Below are 17,187 nucleotides of genomic sequence, written 5' to 3'. Positions count from 1 at the left end.
GCTGTTATACTATCCATATTAACACTAAACAGATAGCAATCCTAGTTCTAACTCATTTATTTTTATAGTGCTATATTAGGTAACCAACAGACAGATACATTTTTCCAAAATATTTTTTAAAAAACAATATGATACAGTTCATAAATGGAGGTGTAAGATATGAAGTTGCTCCTTTTTAACCATCCTAAATTAATTCCTTCTTTCTTACATTCTAAATTTTAGCTGCTCATGATTTCCTATTTTTAACTAGTAAGGCATTAGTTATTAGATGAGAAGATAGAAAAGTAAATTGCAATCTTTCTAAGAACACTCATTAGAAAATATCTTGTCAAACACATACTATGTACTGAGCATTAAAATAAGAAATAACTGTGTTTTGCACCTAGATGTTTGTGTTGTGATTCCTAAAATAAAATTTAATTTGGTTAGATTCTTATTTTATATTTTAAATCTCATTATGTTTTCAAATTGTTTTCAGGAGCGGGTAGAAAATTACTCCTTTGTAGATATCCTTGCAGAGAATCCTGAGGATCGTTTCTGTCAGGCTTGTGGAATGCATCGCTACTGTACCTTTTCAGTGCATTTATCAGGAAAATTGTATAACACCAGGACTATGGAAACAGATGATTTCATGTCAGATGATAAACAGGTATTTTTTCCTCTGCTTTTAATTTTCACTATGTAGAAACCTTCAATATCTAAACTTACACAAAAATCCCAAATTTTCACAAATGGAGAAAACACTAGATGAAGGGGAAAGAGTACAAGGAAAGAGGGTAGTTTTTGAATGTGACAAATATGTCTTATATTAATTTCTAATTCAGTGAAATAATTTTAAATTGCTACATATTCTGTAAGTACATATGACCCAAATTTGTGGAAGACAAAGGTTATAGGCTGAAGATGATGTGGAAGATCACTGGGGCAAGGGAAGCAAGAGTCAGCTTTGAGTCCAAAGGAAACCTTGATCCAAGTGGAAAGTTTCCTGGCAGGTAATCCATGAGTCAATAATTTAAGACAATTCTTGATTCTAATATGAGAGAATTCAAAGAACATTGTGCTTTGACGGACTACAATCAGAAGTCTATTGAAGTCTAGAGCAACCACCAGGTGCTAAAAGTGATGTTGATTTTGAATGAATAGATAAAACTGAAGAATTAGTAATTGTTCAATACGAGAAAAGCAGACTGTGAAAGAATAAACAGTACAGGGCCGGCACCGTGGCTCTCTAGGCTAATCCTCTGCCTGCAGCGCTGGCACCCCAGGTTCTAGTCCCAGTTGGGGTGCCAGCTACTAGTCCCGGTTGCTCCTCTTCCAGTCCAACTCTCTGCTGTGGCCCAGGAGAGCAGTGGAGGATGGCCCAGGTGCTTAGGTCCCTGCACCTGTGTGGGAGACCGGGAGGAAGCACCCAGCTCCTGGCTTCAGATCGGCGCAGTTCTAGCTGTGGCGGCCATTAGGGGAGTGAACCAACTAAAGGAAGACCTTTCTCTCTGTCTTTCTCTCACTGTCTATAACTCTCTCTGTCTCTCTCTCACTGTCTAACTCTGCCTGTCAAAAAAAAAAAAGAATAAACAGTACAGATCCTCGGATGTGGACGACTTCTATTTGTTTGGACAAATTTATTTATTTTGATGTCTCAAAACATACAGTGTACAATGATCAGAAAGGGAAATTGGTATATGTTTCACATCAGAGATTAATCTTTGTGTGGGGAACAGTCAAAATCCTATCTGTTAGCTATTTTGACATATTCACTTAAGTGTTACCACTATGCTATAGAACATTGGAAATTATTTCTCCAACTGCAATTCTTTTTTTTTAAGATTTATTTATTTTTTTGAAAATCAGAGTTACATAGAAAAAAAAGGAGAGGCAGAGGCAGAGAGAGAGGTCTTCCATCCGCTGGTTCACTCCCCAGTTGGCCGCTATGGCCGGAGCTGTGCCGATCCAAAGCCAAGAGCCAGGAGCTTCTTCCAGGTCTCCTACGTGAGTGCAGGGGCCCAAGGACTTGGGCCATCTTCTACTGCTTTCCCAGGCACATTAGCAGAGAGCTGGATCGGAAGTGGAGCAGCCGGGACTTGAACCAGTGCCCATATGGGATGCCGGCACTGGAGGCGGCAGCTTCGCCTGCTACGCCACAGTGCCGGCCCCCAACTGCATTTCTGTACTTGTTAAGCATCCCATGGCCATGTCCCCTCCTTCCTACCCTTCCCAAACTGATGACCACAATTATATTCTCTACTTGTACAACATCTACTTTTTAGCCTCCATGTATAAGTGAGAACATGTAGTATCTCTATTTCTGTTTCTGACGTATTTCTCCTAACAGTTCCACCTGTGTTACTGCAGGTGACAGTGTCATTCTTTGTATGACTGATACTCAGTAGTGCCAATATACTACATTTTCTTTATACATTGATTCATTCATCACTGGATACCTCGATTCCCTGTCTTGGCTCTTGTTCAGAGTGCTTCAAGAAATGAAAATGCTGATGTTTCTTTGAAATAAGTTTTTCATTTCCTTTGGATAGATTCCCAGTAGTGGTATTGCAGATCATATAGCAGTTCTATTTCTTGTTTTTTTTTTTTTTTTTTTTAAGAAACTTCATATATTTTAAACGATCAGTACATTAATTTACATTCCTACCTACAGGGTGTGAGGCTCCTGTTCTGTACATCCTTGCCAGCATTTATTATGTTTTGTATTTTTTATAATAGCCACTTTAACTTGGGTGACATACCTCATTGTAGTTTGATTTGCATGTCTCTAATGATTAGTGGTGTTGAACATTTTTTCCTGTACTTGCTGACCCTCTCCAAATGTCTTCTTTTGAGAAATATGTATTCAGGTTATTTGCCCATTTTTAGATCAAACTCTTTTTTTGTGTGTGTGACAGTTGAGTCGTTTCATTTTTTATATGTTCTAGATATTAATCCCTTGGATGAATAGTGCACAAATATTTCCTCCCATTCTGTAGTTTGTCTCATGATTCTGCTGATTGTTTCCTTTGTTGTGCTAAAGCTTTTTAGTTGGATAAAGTCCCATATCTTAATTTCTGTTTTTGTTGCCTAAGATTTTAAGCTCAAATCCAAAAACAATATATATATTTGCCCAGACCAATATCCTGAAGCATATCCCTGTATCATCTTCTGGTAGTTTTATAGTTTCAGTTGTTGAATGTGAGTCTTTGATCCATTTTGAGTTGATTTTTATAGATGGTAAGATGTGATCAAGATTGTTCTGTATATTCATATGCAGTTTTCCTAGTAAAACTTACTGAAGAGATTTTACTTTTTCTAATGTATTTTCTTGCTACCTTTGTCGAAAATCATGTGGCTATAAATACTAGGATTTACTTCTAGGTTCTATATTCTACTCCATTACTCTTTTGCACTAATGCTATTTTGATTACTGTAGTTTGTTAGTGTGTTTTAAAGTTAGGTAACATAATGACTCCAGCTTTGTTCTTTTTGCTCAGGATTGCTGTAGCTGTTCGGGGTCTTGCTGTGCTTCCATACAAATTTCAGAAATGCTTTTTTCTGTTTCTGTGACACATGTCATTGGTACTGTGATAGGAATTGCATTGAATCCGTAAATTGTTTTGGGTAATATAGACATCATAGTGATACTAATTCTTCTAATCAATGAACTAGATATCATTCCATTTTTTGTGTCTGTTTTTGTCATCTTCAAATTCTTTAATAGTTTTTTTTTTTTTTTGTAAGTTTCATTGTAGAGGTCTTTCACTTCCTTGGTTAAATTTATATCTAAGTCTTTTTTGAAATTGTGAATGAGGTGGTAGCTTTGGGATCCACAAGGAAAGAAAGCCTATACTTCCAGGAAAGGAGAGTCCCTACCTGCACTTCCAGGGAAGAAAAGTCCTTGTCAGGGTCCCCGCTGGTGCCTAAAGGTCAACCAATGAGGATCAGACCTGCCTCAACTTTAACCCCCACGCCCTGCGTCTATTAAGGGAGCCCTCCCAACCTCTGAGGCACGCCTTCCCCGGCCCCTCTCTGTTGGGACCAGGGAACCTTTCCTGGAAGCAGAATCCTAATAAAACTTGTGAATTAATTGATTCATCTGTCTGGGAAGATTTGTTACGCACCGCTCACCTTGCATGAGGTTGTTTTTAAGGTTTCTTCCTCAGCAATTTTGTCATTGATATATTTTAAAACTCCTGATTTTGTGTGTGTTAATTTTATATACTGCAGCCTTGCAGATTTTTTTTAATTGGTACTAACAGGTTTTGGTGGAGTGTTTAGGTTTTTATGAATAGAATCATTTCATCTGAAAAATGAATAGTGTCTCAATGCTTTGGCTAAGGCTTTGAATTTGAGTAAGAATGCTGAAAATGAACACTCTATCTTGTTCCTGACTGATCTTAGAAGAAATGATCAGAGCTTTTCTCTTTTCAGTAAGATTTGCACTGTGGATTTGTTAGATAGTCTTTTGCTTTTATTGTCTTCAGGATCATTTCTTCCTCACATAATCTTTTGATGATTTTTTTTAATCATGAGGGATGTTTCCTGGCTACACTTGCTAAGGTTTTTTGATTTTGTTTACCTTTTCAAAAACCCATCCCTTCATTACATTGAGTTTTCATATATTTTAAGTCTATTTCATTTATTTCTGTTCTGATATTTGTTTTTCTTTACCACTTGTCCTTGCTATTCTTGTTCATTGAGTTTCATCATTAGGTGGTTTATTTGAAATCTTTATATTTTTATAGTTATTTACTGCTATAAATTTTCCCCTTAATACAGATTTTACTGTATCCTAAAGGTTTTGTGGTGTTATGCTTCCGTTTTTATTTGCTTGAACAAATTTTAAATTTTGTTTTCTTCATTGACTCCCTGATTATTCAAGAGAATATTATTTTTTTTTGAAGATTTACTTATTTATTTGAAAGTCAGAGTTACACAGAGAAAAAAGGAGAAGCAGAGAGGGAGAGAGGTCTTCCATTTCCTGGTTCACTCTCCAATTGGCCACAACAGCCAGAAGCTTGGCTGATCCGAAGCCAGGATCCAGGAGTATCTTCCAGGTCTCCCATGCAGGTGCAGAGGCCCAAGGACTTGGCCATCATCTACTGCTTTCCCAGGCCAAAGCATAGAGCTGGGTCAGAAGTGGAGCAGCCAGGACTCAAACCAGTGCCCATATAGGATGCCGGCACTGCAGGTGGGGGCTTTTCTCGCTACGCCACAGTGCCAGCCCCTCAAGAGTATATTATTGGCCTGCGCCGGGGCTCACTAGGCTAATCCTCCACCTGCGGCGCTGGCACCCCAGGTTCTAGTCCCAGTCAGGACTCCGGATTCTGTCCTGGTTGCCCCTCTTCCAGTCCAGCTCTCTGCTGTTGTCCTAGAGTGCAGTGGAGGATGGCCCAGGTCCTTGGGCCCTGCACCCACATGGGAGACCAGGAGAAGCACCTGGCTCCTGGCTTTGGATCGGCACAGTGCGCCAGCCGTAGTGGCCACTTTGGGGGTGAACCAATGGTAAAGGAAGACCTTTCTCTCTCTCCTTCTCTCTCTCTCTCTCTCTCTCTCTCTCACTAACTCTGGCTGTCAAAAAAAAAGTATATTATTTAACTTACGAGTAGGTGGAACAATTTTTTACATTCCTCTTTTATGGATTTCTAGTTTTATTTCATTGTGATCAGAGGATATATTCACTATGATTTCCATATATTTTTAAATTTTCTGAGATTTCCTTTGTGGCTTATCATATGATTTATCCTGGAGAACGTTCTTGGTGCTGTTAAGAATGTGTGTTCTACAACCATAGGATAAAATATTCTTAAATATCTGTTAGATCCATCTATCTGTGTTATACTTTGGAGTTTCTTTGTTGATTTTTTTTTTTTTTTGGTCTGGTTTATCCTTCCATTGAGAAAAGAGAAGGTTGAAGTCCCCAATAATTTTTTTTTACTAGAATCTATCTCTCCCTTTAGATCTGTTAAGATTTGCTTTGTTTAATTGGGTGATCCAGCATTGGGTATACATATATTTATGATTGTTAGTTCTTGTTGTTGAACTGATCTATTTGTTATTATAATATAGGCACCTTCTTGTTTCTTTTTACAGTTTTGACCTAAAGTTGATTTTATCTGATATTAGTGTAGCCACTCCTGCTCGCTTTTGGTTTCCCTTTGCATGGCTCATCCTTTCTCCATCTCTTTGCTTTCAGACTATGTACGTCTCTATGGTGACATGAGTTTCTTGTATGCAATACATGAGCATCATTGGGCTTGATTTATTTATTTTTAATGCATTCATCTAATCTTTATCTTTTGCTTGGGAAATTTAATCCATTTGCTTTCAAGATTATCATTGCTAGAGAAAGATATATTCCTGCCATTTTAATTTTTTCAGAACATATTGTATATCCTTTGTTCTTGACTTCCTCTTTTGTTGTTCCTCTTTGGGATTTGGTGGTTTCTATATTGATAAGTTTTGGTTCTCTTTATCTTTGCTAAGATTTGATTCTCTTCTCTTCCTCTTCTTTTTATTTGTTTTGCTATGATTTTTGTGCTTCTTCTGGTTTTCATGAAGGTATTGCTCATCCCTTCACTTATAGTGTTGGACTTCCTTAACCATTTCTTATAGGACTGGTCTGGTGGTAATAGATTCCCTGTTTTTACTTGTCTTTATTTTCTCCTAGTCCATTGTGGGTTGTTTTGTTTTGTTTTGTTGGGTTTTTTTAAAGATTTATTTTATTTATTTGACAGAGTTACAAAGAGAGGTAGAGCCATAAAAAAAAGAGAGAGAGAGGTCTTCCTTCCACTGGTTCACTGTCCCAGATGACCACAGTGGCCAGAGCTGAGCTGATCCGAAGCTCGGAGCCAGCTGTGTCACAGCACCAGCCCCAGTCCATTGTTAAGATGGAAATATACTTGTGGGGTGAACCAACAGAAAGAAGACCTTTCTCTCTGTCTCTCTCTCTCACTGTCTAACTCTGCCTGTCAAAAAAAAAAAAAAAAAAGGAAATATACTGTTTATCTGAATTCTTCTAAATGGGGTAATATGTACTATTAGACTCAGTACTATTAGACAAGATCCTAGTGAACAATTTGAGTTACAAGAATAACTAAAAATATTTGTATGGGAATAATAATTTAAGAATTGCTCTGTAGTATTTTGTGCAAGTTACTATAAAAATAAAAATATATTTTTCTCAGAATAATCATAAACTGATTTCCCCCTTGTTTAAAAATTTTTTTTATGTATTTATTTTTATTTATTTGTTTTTTTTTAACTTTTATTTAATGAATATACGTTTCCAAAGTACGAATAATGAATTACTATGGCTTCCCCCCCATACCGTCCCTCCCACCCACAACCCTCCCCTTTCCCACTCCCTCTCCCCTTCCATTCACATATAAAATACATGTAATCCCAGAAAAATTGATTTGATACTTTGAGGACCAAGTTCTGTTATATAGAGCAGATTGCTGTACCCTCATGGTCTTTGCTATGTGTAGCTGGTCCTGGAGAGCAGAGTGGAGTTAGGAGCCCACCTCTAGAGCTTCTGTGAAGGATTAAAGGTTCTCTTTGAAACAGTTCATTCAAATATCCAACAAATAGAAAAGATCCCATAAGTAAGCAAAGAGCATTAAATACAGTAGCCACAATGGGAAAAATTAAAGTTAAGCCAATATATGACAGAAATGCTTATTCTCCAATCATGTAATTAAAAAACGTTAAGTTGCCAGTTGATAGGAGCCAGCGTTGTGGCACAGTGGGTTAACACCCTGGCCTGAAGCGCTGACATCCCATTAGGCACCAGTTCTAATCCCGGCTGCTCCACTTTTTTTTTTTTTTTTTTTTTTTTTTTGACAGGCAGAGTGGACAGTGTGGACAGTGAGAGAGAGAGAGAGACAGAGAGAAAGGTCTTCCTTTTGCTGTTGGTTCACCCTCTAATGGCCACTGCGCCCAGCGCACCGCACTGATCCGAAGCCAGGAGCCAGGTGCTTCTCCTGGGCTCCCATGGGGTGCAGGGCCCAAGCACTTGGGCCTTCCTCCACTGCACTCCCTGGCCACAGCAGAAGAGGGGCAACCGGGACAGAATCCGGTGCCCCGACCGGGACTAGAACCCGGTGTGCCAGCACCACAGGTGGAGGATTAGCCTATTGAGCTGCAGCACCAGCCTGCTCCACTTCTGACCCAGCTCTCTGCTATGGCCTGGGAAAGCAGTAGAAGATGGCCCAAGTCCTTGGGCTCCTGGCTCCTGGCTTCGAATTGGTGCTGCTTTGGCTGTTGTGGCCATCTAGGGAGTGAACCAGCGGATGGATGTCCTTTCTCTGTGTATACCTCTCTCTGTAACTCTGTCTTTCAAACAAATAACTCTTAAAAAAAAATGCTGTTCTAAAATAAATTGAAACTTGTAGGTTCATAGAAACTAAGATTAAGGAATGGTGTTGTGGTGTAGTAGGCTAAGCCTCTGTCTGCAGCGCCAGCATCCCATATGAACACCCATTCGTGTCCTGGCAGCTCCTCTTCTGATCCTGTTCTCTGCTATGGCCTGGGAAAGCAGTGGAAGATGGCCCAATGCTTGGGTTCCCGCACCCACATGGGAGACCTGGAAGAAGCTCCTGGCTCCTGGCTTTGGATCAGCCCAGCTGCATCCATTGCAACCATTTGGAAAGTGAACCAGCAGATGGAAGACCCCTCTCTGTCTCTCTTTCTCTCTGTAACTCTGCCTCTCAAAAAAAAAAAAAAAAATCTTAAAAAAAAAAAAAAAGAAATGAAACGAAACTAAGATTCCTGGAGAAAGAAGGGGTATGATACATCTTTTTTAGAAAATACCAGATAGAAGGGCTGGCCCCGTGGTGCAGTAGGTTAATCCTCTGCCTGCGGCACTGGCATCCCACATAGGTGCCGGTTCTAGACCCGGCTGTTCCACTTCTGATCTAGCTCTCTGCTATAGCTTGGGAAAGCAGTAGAAGATGGCCGAAGTGCTTGGGCCCCCGCACCCACATGGGAGACCAGGAAGAAGCACCTGGCTCCTGGCTTCAGATTAGCACAGTTCTGACCGTTGCGGCCATTTGGGGAGTGAACCAACGGAAGGAAGACCTTTCTCTTTGTTTCTACCTCTCACTGTCTGTAACTCTAACTCTCAAGTAAATAAATAAATCTTCTTTTAGAAAATAAGAAAATACCAAATAGCTATGTTTAGGCAGAGTCAGAAAATGATGCACAGGAGTATTCTTTGCCTATAAATTGATCCTAAGGTCAGCAGTTCAATAAAAGCAAATGATACGGGTAGGCATAGTAGCCTAGCAGGTTAAGCCACACCTTGGGTCCAGGTGCCACCTTTACTTCTGTTTCAGCTTCCTGCTAATGCACCTGTGAGGCAGCAGATGATGTGCAAGGTACTTGCATTCTTGCCACCTACCTGGAAAACCAGGATGGAGTTCTTAACTCCTGGCTTTGGCCTGACCTAATCCTTGCTGTTTTGTGGGCATTTTAGAAGTAAGCTAGCTGATGGAAGCTGTATCTCTGTTTTTCTGTTTCTCCCTGTCCTTTTTTGTGGACAATCTTTTTTCTCTGTTCTCCATATCTTAACTTCCATACAGAAATGGCTCCTCTGTATGCAATTGAGAGCTGAGAGAAATGTCTTAACAAGCTGTCTGCAATTAGCTGGATACTATCAAACCTGCACAATGCATGTTTCTATTTCCTTGCTTAGTTTGTTAAAGTTGATCTATATTTTCAGATGTTTTATCTAATAAATTATAAGTCATATCTTCCTACTGCTTTGCTATTCAGTATCTTTAGCTGGTGACAGTTTTAGCTGTTTCCAATCTTTGGATATGTAGTATCACTTGATTCACATTCATAGCTGAGATGGCTCTCGGTCATCATCAGATTTATCAGTTCATATATCAACTTATGTATCAGTTCATATGCTATCCCTGCATAGTACATCAGTGATTATTTCTGTGACATCTTGCTAACCTGCTTTACATTCATTGCAGCACTTTTTTTTGTCTGTGGAAATTTTGGTACTGTTTTGTCAGAACAGTTTCCTTAATATATGTATGGAAATACAGTTAGGTCATTATAAATAGTCTTTGGATATACTTCTGGACATTTAAGGGAACTATTCTAACAGTATAGGTGCACTTTGCCTGTTTTAGTTCTTTATACAAATGGGATCTAGTAGTGTAAGTTGTTTGGTACTATATAAATCAGTTCAGATAGTACAGAGGTGAAATATACTACAAACAAGGTTGGGGTGAGGTCTGAAGTATTATACCTATCATATTCATCTGCTGTTCTCTCTGGGACCTCACAATAGAGGTTTTTTTTTTTCATATAAAGTATCATCACATTTATGTGGAAAAATATGAGTTTATTGATGTCTTTGAAGGTATGAGGTTGCCAAGAGGGAGGGAACTGGACATGGAAAGAAGTAAACTATAATGATTAATATTTTCAAAGGATCTTTTGATTTCACCAGGAAAAAAAACTCTCCTTCCTTTTGATTCCAACTTAAAAATTGAATACAGTTAGATTCCTCTTGTTTTGTGGAACTACAGAATACAATGTGATATAAATACAAAGCACAGTATTCCTTATCTATATGGTACACCAAAAAGTTCATGAAAAAACTGAATTAAAAGATGTTTATGTTGGTACAAAATATGTTTGAAATCCATGAGTAGTTTTTTCATACACGTATTCTCTGTGAACTTTTTGGAGACATTCTTGTGTTATAGGAGACATCTCCCCCACTCACAATCTACTTTCATGGTAGAAAGGGCGACACACACTCACAGGGCCCCCCGCCAGGAACCACTGCAGCTGCCGTGCTACCTTTTTACTCAGAGTTGGAGGTATTATTGTTAAACTGTCGTTTACTACCAGGACTAGTTTGATGGCAATGTTCAACTGTAAAAGCAAGTTCTAATAACCTAGCACTGTAAGTAATACCTGATTACTTCCAAAGCAGAAATGTTTTCATAGAACTATCTTAGCATGCTTTTTTCACCTTCTGGAGATTTTAAGAAAGATGTTCAAAATCACATCTTTACCAAAAAAATGCATCCAGTCTGTTGCTAATCATCATGATAGAACTTAAATTTATTTTTATGACATACTCCTATTTATCAAGTATCATTACCTGTGTATTCCCTTGCAGTGTGTCTTCAGAAAAAAAATATAATTGTTTGTCAGATAGAACACAAGTTACATGGATAAATATTAAAACTATGCCACTTGTATTGAACTCATGAAAGCATAATCCATTAGTGAACTTAGACATAGAAGGAAATATAGCAGTTAGCAGGAAGTTTACTTGTTTCTTTAGGTTGCTCCACCACAGTGAGACTGAGCAGATCATAATGTTTGGAACCCGTTCTGATTGCCTTTCCTACAGCAAGTTAAATAATGTAGGTAAAAATATTTACTTTGGTCAGTGCAGCTGATTTCCTAATTTAGCTTCCTAAATTTGTATAATGAAATATAATCATTCAGACATTCTGAAAAAGAAATATTCTAGTTGATAGATTTCACAAAAAGAGTGTTCTTTTTAAATTATTTTTCAAAAAGGATGCATTTATTTGAAAGGCAAAGTGACAGAGAGAATGGGAGACAGAGACAAAGAGCAAGCAAGCAAGTGAGCTCTTACATCCACTGGTTCACTCCACAAATGGCTGCAATAGCCAGGACTTGGCCAGGACAAAGCCAAGAGCCTAGAACTCCTTCCAGGTTTCACAAATGAGTGGCTGAGGCCTAAGCATTTGTGCCATCTTCTGCTTTCCTAGGCACATTAGCAGGGAGCTTAACTGGAAGCAGAGCAGCCAAGGCTTGAACTGGTGCTCTGTTATGAGATGCTGGCATCACCAGCAGCAACTTAAAGCACTGTACAACAACACTGGCCTGAAAAAGAGTGGTTTTTTTTTTAAAGATTTACATATTCATTTGAAATGCAGAATTTACAGAGAGAGCGAGGGAAATACAGAGAGAAAGAGATTTTCTGTCTGCTCGTTCACTCCCCAAATGTCTGCAATGGCTGGAGCTGAGCCAGTCTGAAGCCAAGATCCAGGAGCTTCTGTGTCTCCCATTGGGTGCAGGGGCGCAAACACTTGGGCCATCTTTCGCTGCTTTCCCAGGCATATTAGCAGGGAGCTCGATCACAACTGGAGCAACCAGGACTCGAACTGGAGCTCATATGGATGCCAGCTTTGCAGGTGGCAGCTTTACCCACTATACCACAATGCCAGTCCCCAAAAAGAGTATTAATCATAGAATCCTAGAAGTCTATATAAATGTAAAAATTAAAATTCTTATGACTGGCTTATAGTATAATATCAGTGTGTCTTATTCACTTACGATACTTTAATCAAATCAACAGTATGCCTACATATATTTACTTAAAATTTTTGAAAAGCAGTAGTAGGGGCCAGCATTGTGGCATAGCAGATAAAGCTGCTGCCTGTGGCGCCAGCATCCCTTATGGGCGCCGGTTCAAGTCTTGGCTGTTCCCCTTCCAGTCCGGCTCTCTGCTGTGCCCTGGGAAAGCAGTAGAAGATGTCCCAAGTCCTTGGGTTCCTGCACCCACGTGGGGGACCTGGAGGAAGCTCCTATCTCCTGGCTTCAGAGAAGCTCAGCTCTGGCCATTACAGCTACTGGGGAGTGAACCAGAGGATGAAAGACCTCTCCCTCTCTCCCTCTGCCTCTGCCTCTGCCTCTCTGTAACTTTGCCTTTCAAATAAATATATAAATCTTTAAGAAAAACAGTAGTAACAAATTGTCAATACTTAATATTGATAAAAGAGCATTTCAGTTTTTCACATTGCATATGGTTGGAAAATTATTTTAATCCAGGCATTTTTAACTTTATAAATATGCACATATAGTATTTTGCATCCTTCATCCTAGTTTCATGTTACCCATCCTTCTGCCTTGTGAGCCATTTCTTTCCTCCTTCTCAAATTTGGCTAGCCCTTGTGTTTTTAAACTTAGTTTAGTCCTTCTTACTTGTGGACATTTCTTCTCTCTGGCATTGGGTTAACTGCCCCGACCCTGTTCACTAATGTCTTGATTGCATCTTGTGCATAGCATTTGTCAGATTGTTGGCAATCATTTGTCTTTCAAGATTGTAAGCTCCCTAATATAGGTAGTACATCTTTTAGTTATCTATCTTTAGTGCATAGCCCAATACTTAAAATATAACAGGCACTTGAGTTTTGTTGAGAGGTTGTATAATAAGATAAGGTAAAGAAATCAGTGTATAAACATTAGAAGAGGCTGGTGCCATGGCTCACTTGGCTAATCTTCCGCCTGTGGTGCCAGTACCCCAGGTTCTAGTCCTGGTTGGAGCGCCAGATTCTGTCCCAGTTGCTCCTCTTCCAGTCCAGTTCTCTGCTGTGGCCCGGGAAGGCAGTGGAGGATGGCCCAAGTGCTTGGGCCCTGCACCTTCATGGGAGACCAGGAGGAGGCACCTGGCTCCTGGCTTCGGATTGGCGCAGCACGCCGGCCACAGTGCACTGTCCATGGAGGCCATTTGGGGGGTGAACCAACAGAAAAAGGAAGACCTTTCTCTCTCTCTCTCTCACTAACTCTGCCCATCAAAAATAAATAAATAAATGAAGTAAAATTAATATTGTGCTTTTTTACTGTTGAAATCTGAATGGCAGAAAGATGCTGTTTATTCATTACTATATTCATTTAATAAGTCAAATAATAATGTTTGTTTATTACTACAGGTGTTTACTGTTGGCAGAATTTGTGCTAATCGTACCACAGTTTATCATAATCTGAAACATTTTAAATTCAAACTGTACCAGCAGTGTTGCTACACTGTAAACACTGAAGAAGTTGAGGATGAACAGGTTAAAGAATCAGTGGAAAGAATTTTCAGTCAGTTAAAAGAAAGTGGCTGGATTAAGGAGGTAAGTTGAATATGTGAGAACCATCTCATTCTGTACATCTGGGAGCTTAATTATTATTAGCAAAAGGATACAAATGATTAGAAGACAGTGACGTTTAGAAGAGAATTTCTTCTTTTATTCTCTTCTATTCTGTACGTGTATTTTCTCTTCTTCCATCCATTTCTTTCATGCTCTTCCATTGTCCTATGCTGATGTTCCAAGGATTCACTCAGCTAATCTGATAGTTTAATAAGTGGTAGCGCTGTCCATTAACAAAGGACCTCTGTCCTTTCACTTTTACATATGTATTCTTTACATACATTTGAAGTTCCCCTGTTTTCTTTGACAGAGCATAGGACTCACTTCTGCTTGTCTGCTTCCTATACTTTAGAACAGTTCTTGTTACCTGAACGTTAAGAAACACCCGGTGCCAATCTGAGGCAAGATCTTGGCTGCCAGTTCTGCTACTACCCACATCCTCTTCTTGAGGACATGGGACTGAGCAGTGAGCACTGGGACGGAAGGTGGAAGGCAATGCAGAGGTTTCAGGCCACCGCACTGATGGTGATTTCTCTGTATCTTCTTGATCATTAAATTTGATACCAGGGATAAAGTGGGGGTTTCCAAAGATTTGCTGGCAGCTCATTAGCTCTGGTCTGCTCCCAGAGCTTTGTGGTACGTGGAAAGAATGCTAATATGATGCAGTCTTCTAAAACAAGTCTAGTTCTATAAATGGATGAGACAACAAATAGTGGCTTTTCAGGAGGCTCAGATCAATGCATATTTAATCATTAAAAAAAAAAAAAAAAACAGGAAAAGTGCAAGATTCATTGCCTGGGTTATATCATAGGCAGACTTGTAAAAGTGGAAACTAAAAATGGGGCAAGAAAGCTTAAGACATAAACTTATTAGAAAGAAAGAAAAAGAGAGCAACAACAAGAACTCGGCACGTACCATGTTCAGTGGAGGTCTCCCAGGCTGGAGAACGACATCCCAGTTGCTTTCCCCTGGGATGATTATTCTCCCACCACAAACCATCACTCAGTGATCTTGAGCCTACAATCTTCTTTCTCTCATTTTATTTTTTTTAGCTCATTATATTTTACTTTGCTTATACTTCTCCCTCCCATCCTTGTCTTTGCTTTCCATTTGTCTTAGGAGTACACACACACACACACACACACAACAAATGGAATGTATCTGAGCCATTGCTTATAGTAACCTGTGCTCATTTTTTCTAGACATTCAATTCCTAAGTGCTTTTATTGATGCCTTTACGTGTTGCTAGCTCTCTAGTAGAATTGGAAAACCTGTTGGGATAGATTTATAAAGAATTGCATACTAAATGTAGAACCATAACTGCACATGTACTGTATGTTATGTAATAATATTCTGTTGGGGAAGAACATGAATCTTCTTGCAGAAAACAACAAAAAGCATTTACAAATCATGTACCTTAGAGAAAACTTAACAAGTTTGGGACAGCAGAAGGAAACTGGTGTAAGAAAAATGTTTTTAAGCCAAGTTTTATATGAGTAAAGAATAGCTCTTGGAGCTGGGGTCATGGTGCAGTGAGTGAAGCCACCCCTTGTGATAACGGTATCCCTTATCAGAGTGCTGGTTCAAATCTTGGCTGCTCCACTTCTCAGCCAGCTCTCTGTTACTGAGCCTTGAGACAACAGCAAAAGATGGCCCAAGTACAGGAGTTCTGGGCTGCTACAGATCTGCTGACCCAGATCCAGCAGTTGTGGTCATTTGGGGAGTGGACCAACAACTGGAGGTGTTCTCTCTTTCCCTTTATCTCTCTCCCTTTCAAATAAATAAACCATAGAAAAAAAGTAACGTTAGGCATTGGGTCAATGTCATGAATGTTTAGGACCATACATCTATTTTCTAACAAAAAAAATTATCAAAGAGCTTTATTTTTTATGAAATATTCCCACCTTAAAAATATTTGTGCATAAACTTTCTTGAACAATTTCACAGAAACCATGAAGTCTATAACCAGTGTAAATCCCATCTGCAGCTTTTTGTGCTATGATGAAATTTCAGAATTTTTCAGATGCTCTGACATTTCTTACTGTCCCTCTCCCTGTGCCTTTGAGTGGCAGCCTTGCATGTGTCTTGTCACATTTGCCTTTCTTGACTGCAGTCTCCTGGTTGCAGTCGCTATAACCTTTAGAGTGCCTGGGGGCTCAGTGCTATGACTGCTGTTACCTCCCAGTGATGTCAGACCTTCCCTTCACCTCACACAAACTATTGGTTCCTGTTTTTCTGCCCCCAACTCAGGTCTCACATCTTGCTTTCCCCTTTTCTTGGCCTTATCCTCCAAATATTTTTCTTCTGTTGTCTCAGGAAAACTGATAGTCATATTCTCTCTCTCTCCCCTCCCCCCTCCCCCCTCTCCCCTCTCCCCTTTCCCCTCTCCCCTTTCCTCTCTCTCTCTCTCTCTCTCTCTCTCTCTCCCCACAAAATAAGAAATTTTGTTGTCACCACTGTTGATGTTTGACAGATCACAAGTTGAATTAGGGGAGGACACAGAGGGAAACTTGAGACACTGAGGTGGATTTCTGGGCGGTTAAAATCTTTAAAGGTCAACAGTCCAGTTGTTCATAAAGCCTTTGCTAGATATGTGGCTGGCTGTCTTTTCACCTGAAAAAATTTTTAAAAGGTTTATTTATTTATTTGAAAGGCCAGGTGACACAAAAAGAGTGAGAGACACATCCTGCATCCACTGGTTCACTCCCCAAATGGCCTCAACAGCTGGGGCTAGACCAGGCCAAAACTACGAGCCAGGACTGGCACTGTGGCGTAGTGGGTTACGCCTCTACCTACAGTGCTGGCATCCCATATAGACACTGGTTTGGGTCTGGCTACTCTGCTTCTGATATAGCTCCCTGCCAAAGCAGTGGAAGATGACCCAGGTGCTTTGGCCTCTGCGCCCACATGGGAGACCCAGAGGAAGTTCCTGGCTCCTGGCTTCAGATCTGCTCAGCTCCTGCCGTTGGGCCATTTGGGCAGTGAACCAGCAGATGGAAGATATCTCTCTGTCTCTGCCTCTCTTTGTGACTCTGCCTCTCAAATAAATAAGTAAATAAGATTTAAAAATATAAAAGCTAGACGCCAGGCACCCCATCTCAGTCTCCCATGTAGGGGGCAGGGACCCAAATACTTGGATCCTCATTTGCTGTTTTTCCAGGCAAATCAGCAGAGATTGGATCACAATTGGAGCAGCCAGGACTTAGAACTGGTGCTCTGATACAGGATGCCGGTGTTGCAAGCAGCATATTAACGCACTGTGCACAATTCTGGCCCC

General features: G+C 39.9%; 1 protein-coding gene across 4 annotated transcripts in view; it reads left to right on the top strand.

The window, feature by feature from the left end:
• The window catches only part of CCDC82 (coiled-coil domain containing 82), a 51,390-nt gene that overhangs the window by 27,578 nt on the left and 6,625 nt on the right, over positions 1-17,187 (top strand). For all 4 annotated transcript variants that reach the window (XR_011390282.2, XR_016233971.1, XM_051820387.3 and 1 more), the window contains 2 exons: positions 479-649; positions 13,707-13,892. Coding sequence is in view for 2 of the 4 variants with exons in the window: in XM_051820387.3 (XP_051676347.3) it covers positions 479-649; positions 13,707-13,892 (357 nt within the window). In the remaining 2 variants the exon portion in view is untranslated. The remainder of the gene's footprint in view (positions 1-478; positions 650-13,706; positions 13,893-17,187) is intronic.

The sequence above is a fragment of the Oryctolagus cuniculus genome, chromosome 1 (genome assembly GCF_051225735.1).
Source record: "Oryctolagus cuniculus isolate XC-2025 breed Fujian yellow rabbit chromosome 1, ASM5122573v1, whole genome shotgun sequence".
NCBI lineage: Eukaryota > Metazoa > Chordata > Mammalia > Lagomorpha > Leporidae > Oryctolagus > Oryctolagus cuniculus.
Note: the sequence above shows the minus strand (reverse complement) of the source record. Positions and strands in the feature narration are given on the sequence as shown.